The 6,000-nt window shown below is 36.4% G+C and overlaps 1 protein-coding gene across 1 annotated transcript; it reads left to right on the top strand.

Moving 5' to 3' along the window:
* The first annotated feature begins 2,592 nt into the window (after positions 1-2,592).
* Positions 2,593-4,280, top strand: LOC112684271. The gene is made up of 5 exons (XM_025555701.1): positions 2,593-2,668; positions 2,761-3,179; positions 3,631-3,712; positions 3,789-3,923; positions 4,063-4,280. Exons 2-5 carry the CDS (start codon positions 3,075-3,077, stop codon positions 4,203-4,205), a joined length of 465 nt encoding a protein of 154 aa, XP_025411486.1. The 5' UTR covers positions 2,593-2,668; positions 2,761-3,074; the 3' UTR covers positions 4,206-4,280.
* The last annotated feature ends 1,720 nt before the right edge of the window (positions 4,281-6,000 follow it).

Raw genomic sequence — 6,000 nt, 5'->3', positions numbered from 1 at the left:
ACAAAAGTGTGCATAATGCGAAGAAGAAAAAAGAAAAAAATTTGCGTGTTACGTGTTCTTAGCAATTAAAATAGAATATAATAATAAATATTATTAGCATATCGTTGTTGTTAAGTTCATAAATTCATGTACGCGTTTGTAAAATAACATTTGATACGGGTGTCTACGGTCTTCGCGAACGAATAAATTATATTCGTTCGCGGAGCATAAGGAGTAATAAGCAATAAAAGTTATAATTTTATCATCTACAGTTTCGTTACACGTAAGAGCGTGTTCACCGCAGTAGGTATGTGCACAGTTATACAGTGTATAATGTTTGTAATTTATTCATAAAACAGTTCTGTGTTTTAAACATTACGACGTGTGCGCATTGAATATTTTAATTCGCTCGGTGTCCGAAAGCCGCAAAATAAGTTTGACACGTGTCGACGGCGACACGATATTGTCATCACGCAGAGCGTTTGCAAGCTGCGGTGCAGGTACGGGCGCGTTGACAATAAACCCGCGCGTGTTGCGTGTCGTATTAATATCGTTCAACGTGTACGACGCGTAATAACACTGTTGGGGTCCAAAATGGATTTTCAACTATTCCCTCTCGTCTCGATATCGTTCGACGGGCACTTAAAAATTATCAGACGTCCAGCGAGTACCGCCGCGGCGAGCTAAGGGACGGGACGGAAAAATCGATCTCGCTCGTACACGACGCGGAGCGCGTTACATAACTATAACGTATAATTTATACGTGTTGTGCGCACGCGGTACGCATTTCGCAACCGACGAATTATTTTTTATCTCCGTTTTTTCGTTCCCTCCCGATTGTCTGTTTTCACATCGACCCCGGACGAAACGTGCGCACCGTAATCGCGGTGAACCCTGGACCGGTCTCGTCCGTTAGTTTTTTTTTCGCAACGATACCGTCGCCGCGGTTTTTTCTGAATTCATCAGCTCGTTATACGCGTTATGAACGAATGAATAAAATGCGCATCGGTGCTTTCGCACACGTCTGCCCTCGAGGGGGATCGCGACTCCTTGAACCGTTACCGCGCGATACGGGCACGCTGTCCACAACCTACCTTGCGGGTGGAATGGCTCGCGAGACTCTAGGGGTTGAAAGGGTGAGAAAATACGTTGACCCGCGGGAACCAGTTGCACAAAAGAAACACCGGATTCACGGACATCCTCAATAACGCTTGATGTTACATACCGTTATGACGTTCCGTACCGATCCAGTTACCACGATCAGGGAAATCTGTAAAACGACATCCGTTTACCTGCTTAAAAAAAGGGAGTTCATTCGGATGGTCGTTTGACCGCCAACCCGATCGCATCCACATATTAACGTACGCAACTATTAGGTGAAATGATTTTAGCGTTTCAGTGATATGGAAATTTGTCCATACGCATGTTTTATTTATTTATTATTGTTATGTACGATATAAGCCCTCTTGAAAAATATGATATCTGAACAGTAGGGGTGCAATTTTAATAAAAATACTGGGGGTGCTGAAGCCCTTCTATCTTTTTCATGTTCTTTATTGGTTATAGACACCCGCAACCCGTACAATTCCACAGTTACTAAAATATTTGGTAAATATTTGAATATTTCTAAATTAAAATGGTTCACTTTGATTTATATATATCATATATTTTTATTGGGCTAATAATGAATTACCCGTCTGTAAACACAAATGTTTCATCACATAATCACTTTTCGATTCTGAATGAAGCGAAGGATATTGTAGTTTTATAATGATGTTTGTGTTTTATTTTTTTTAAAAACTTCCGGATATAAATACTGGTCCAAAAGTTTTTTTTTCAAAAGATATTTTTTTTTGTATTCGAATTTTAAAAAAGTGCTTTTTTTTTAAATATAAAACCATAAAAATACCTAATTTTTTGAAAGTCTTTATGTAATAAAATTTTTATTTTTGGATGTTCAGTGAAAATGTAAAATCACGTTTCTCATATACAAGTATTTATTTACCGATATTGAAAAAGTTTTAAAAATCGTTAGTATCTATAGGGGTAACACATTTTTGGGAAGACTAAATGGCGAAGTTTGATAGGTACATTCAGTCCGAAAGAATAACATTATATTTATTATTATTTAACTAATAAATTTGATTTCAATCTACGTATTTTTTTCTACACTGGCCATTTACGATATGGATTATGTAACCTACTTTAAATGTTACGCGGCAAATATATTGCAACTTAATTATAACTGTTGAATAAACGATTTCGATAACATTCGACATTGCCTTGCGTAACAGCACAACGATTTCTTGTCCTGATTTTGCGCCAAGGTATCTCAAGTGCGAACTCATCAATAAATAACATTAACATTGACTCATCTCAACAAAATGGGATTGACTATCAGGTAAACGAATCTACTCGACAGTACCATAACACATCGTACGGAACGACAATAACGCGCCGCGAACGGATAATGTGACGTTTCTGCTATGTCGAGAAGTGTTGCCATCCGACGTTCGATCGATAGTGCCTCCGCGCTTGAGGTGCATGATATTTATGTGTTTTTTCAGTTCTGATCGTCGTAGTGCTCCTGTTCAGGAGACGAACAGGGATGACGAGCGATTGTAATTGATTGCGTTCTGCTTCATCTGCGGATGGCCATGGTTCCTGGTCTGGTTGACAGAGGATCAAGGTGCGAATGGTCGAGGTTCTATTTGCGCTACGACAACTTTCAATCTCCATTTGGGTTTTCTTAACGTATCATCCATATCGCTCGTATTTTAGCCTGTCGAGGTTCCGCGCATCACGGTTGTTGCACAGGACCGGAAGAACTGCGAAACGGCTCTCTGATTCGCGATGACGTCGGTGGTCAAACGGCTACCAGTCCCGCAGCCTTTACGGATTGCAGCTCTCAAACGGACCCCGTCACCACCATCTGCGCACGAGTGGCCAAACGCGACTTCGCATGCGGCGACTCCTGCGTAACGTTCGTTGACACGTGCGCACAGACTTGCCCGTCCGCCGGTGAAGTCACGTCCGACGTCACCGAAGTTAGCAAGGAGGCGCAATCTGCATCGATTTGCGACGCGGTTGACTCGATGACGAGTGTCTGCATGGCGGCAGAACAAGTCAGTCCGATCGGTGACGACGAAGACGAAATCGTCCCCTACGTACTACCGAAAATGGAAGAAAATCGCGCCAAAGTGAGTGCAAAACCACATTACTATTAATTATTTACGGTCATGTTCAACGCGAACGGGTCCCATCCCCCCTTCCGGATCCTGCATATTTTTCACGTATGCGATACAACTCGATTAAGTGTGCAGTGTAGTTATAGGACATTAATATTTATACGCTTTTCATTTGTCGGGATCAAAATTTGTTTCTCATAATCGCACACATGAATACTTGAGTAGATTTAAAAAAAAGAAACGTTATCATTTCAATACCTTATGAACTTGAGGGCGGTAAAATAATTTGCCGCTGACCATTTGCAATAGTCAATCACTGTATAACGATCGCTAATAGTGTAACACCAAACAAACAAATACATATAACATGATACTAATCAACAGGATATTATCTAATATATATATATATATAATTATCTCATGAACTCTTCAATGTTTACTAATTATGACGTACTATTCTCAGGAATTGAACACCACCTACAAATTGTGGGTAAATCGGTTTGCACGATTTTCAAAATTCAACGACGGCATCATAGCAGACCCAGGTATTTTAGACAGACGAATGTCTTTAGTTATATTATCGACTCCATTTGTGTTTTCATTATTTTACGATTTTTACAGCGACCCTTTACTCCGGGCCTCCAGAAGTTTTGGCAAAACTGATGGCTTCCAGGTGTAAGTCGCTGGGTACTGTGATAAACCCGTTTTGCGGTTCCGGTGCGATCGCGATTCAACTGGTCATGGTCTGCCGCAAAGGTATATTACTGATAACATAAAAATACAATTATTGTTACATTATTTAACACGTTAATTGTGTATTAAATCGTAATGTATACTAACATTGGACCCGTAAAAACGGTTCACGTTTTTTTTATGTAATCATTGCGATGGACAGTGACCCGGTCAAAATCACGTTCGCCCGGAATAATGCTCGTGTGTACGGGGTCGAAAACCGAATCGTCTTCCTGGTGGGTGACTTCTTTGTCAATGCCCACTCGCTGCATAGGGCAGACGGCATCGTCATGTCACCACCAGTGAACATGACTAAAGAGGAAATAGTGAAGTTAACCAAATTGGCAAGTAGGGTGGCGCCGAAAGTTCTAATGAGGTTAACGAAGGACCATGAATTGTCAGATGTAAATCCACAGATGGTGTTATGAGAACATCAATATTTTTTTTTTTTACAGCTGTACCAATTAGAGAATAAAATATTTAATAAAATTAATATAGAACAAATATATATTGCAAGGAGCCAAATTCAATTTTGGTTTTCTTAGGTCCTGGAGTACGTATTTTTTTATTTTATTAAACGTTTACAATAATTAGGCATAACTATAATCATCGGTCCATTCTTCAATTCACACTTGCAAGTTAATTTTGTTTGTTAATAATCTGTTTTAGATGAATACGAATAATTATAACAGAAACGTAAATAGGATACAAAAGAAAGTGCTTTTGTTTTCTGATGGTAAGTTGTAAAAAGTGTACGATGTATATAGATAAAATAGTGTTTTTTGGAAGATCTTGATACCAATGATAACATTATTTTTAATTTCCTTAGGGGTATCTGTTAATCGTCATGTGCATTGGATAAGAGGAAATAATCTTTTTTGCATACGACGATTACCTCAAAAACGTTGAAGAATTCCTGAAGAGCCAAAATCTCAACTGACAGACGATTCCTCAACACAATCGAAAGAATATAATACAATTGATACTTGATAGTAAATACTATTTATAAATTATAATTAATTATAAATTGTATAGATAAGGACATATTTTAGATAAGGAACATTTTGGATTTTCATGGATCGTTTCTAAGAACTAATAATTATAAGCAGTTTTAATTTCATGAAAAAAACGTTCTAAAGATATAAAAGTATTATATTAAAAAGATAATCGTTTAACATTTTTATATTTCTACATGAAATATACAATGAACAATTTTTGTAAGAGTAATCGTTCGGTAATTTTATATGTACCTGGTATAAGACCAAGCTTGTACTAAAAATAATGACTTAAAATAATTTACTAAAAAATAAATATATTAAATAGGTGTAATAATAGAAAACTAACTATTTTTTAAAAAATAACGGATACCTCCAAGTACTTCCTTTTGTGTCTTATTTTATTTAGCTTCGAGTTCTAAAGGGATAATTCTATCAATCCCTCTCCCCCTTAAAATAGAACAGTTTTAGCAAGTGAAGTATGAATATTTTGTTTTAATTTTGCCAATGAACCGTTTATTGAATATAAATATTAAATTGTCAACAAACACCCGTACCGAGCAACAATTAGATACCACAATAAAAAATCAATAATATCTCTATTATTAAACCTAACTAATAAATTATATTTTATTACAGATACACATACCATATAATATATTTTGAATTAGAATTTGAATTAGAATTTTGTATTTATTTTACATCCATTGAAAAATTAGAAACATTGTTAGGTTGATAACGGATGTGTTAAAAGAAAATGATGATCTACAAATTAACTGTTTGTGTAAAATATTACAAATGACTGGTTCGAAATTATCAAAAGTAACATTTTAAATATTATTAATGAAACATTTTAAAAGCTCTCCTAATAACGTGATTTATTATTTCTAGTCGTATTTTTAGTCTAGCACGGCCAAAGCTTTTGTGCATTTATTAATACTAAAACGTGATTCGTTTAGAGAAAGTTATGTCAACAGCATTAAGACCGTTAAAATACACGAAAACGTTTAAATCAGATCAAAAGCTTCTTTTGAAAGCAAACCACTTGTCAAAGATAATGGTGGTTTTAGGGTAAATATTATTACTTTTGAATTCATAATAAAAAA

Source organism: Sipha flava, unplaced genomic scaffold, assembly GCF_003268045.1.
Source record: "Sipha flava isolate LNK unplaced genomic scaffold, YSA_version1 104_pilon_pilon, whole genome shotgun sequence".
Classification (NCBI taxonomy): domain Eukaryota; kingdom Metazoa; phylum Arthropoda; class Insecta; order Hemiptera; family Aphididae; genus Sipha; species Sipha flava.
The sequence above is the reverse complement of the archived record's forward strand: the minus strand, read 5'-3'. Positions and strand labels throughout refer to the sequence as shown.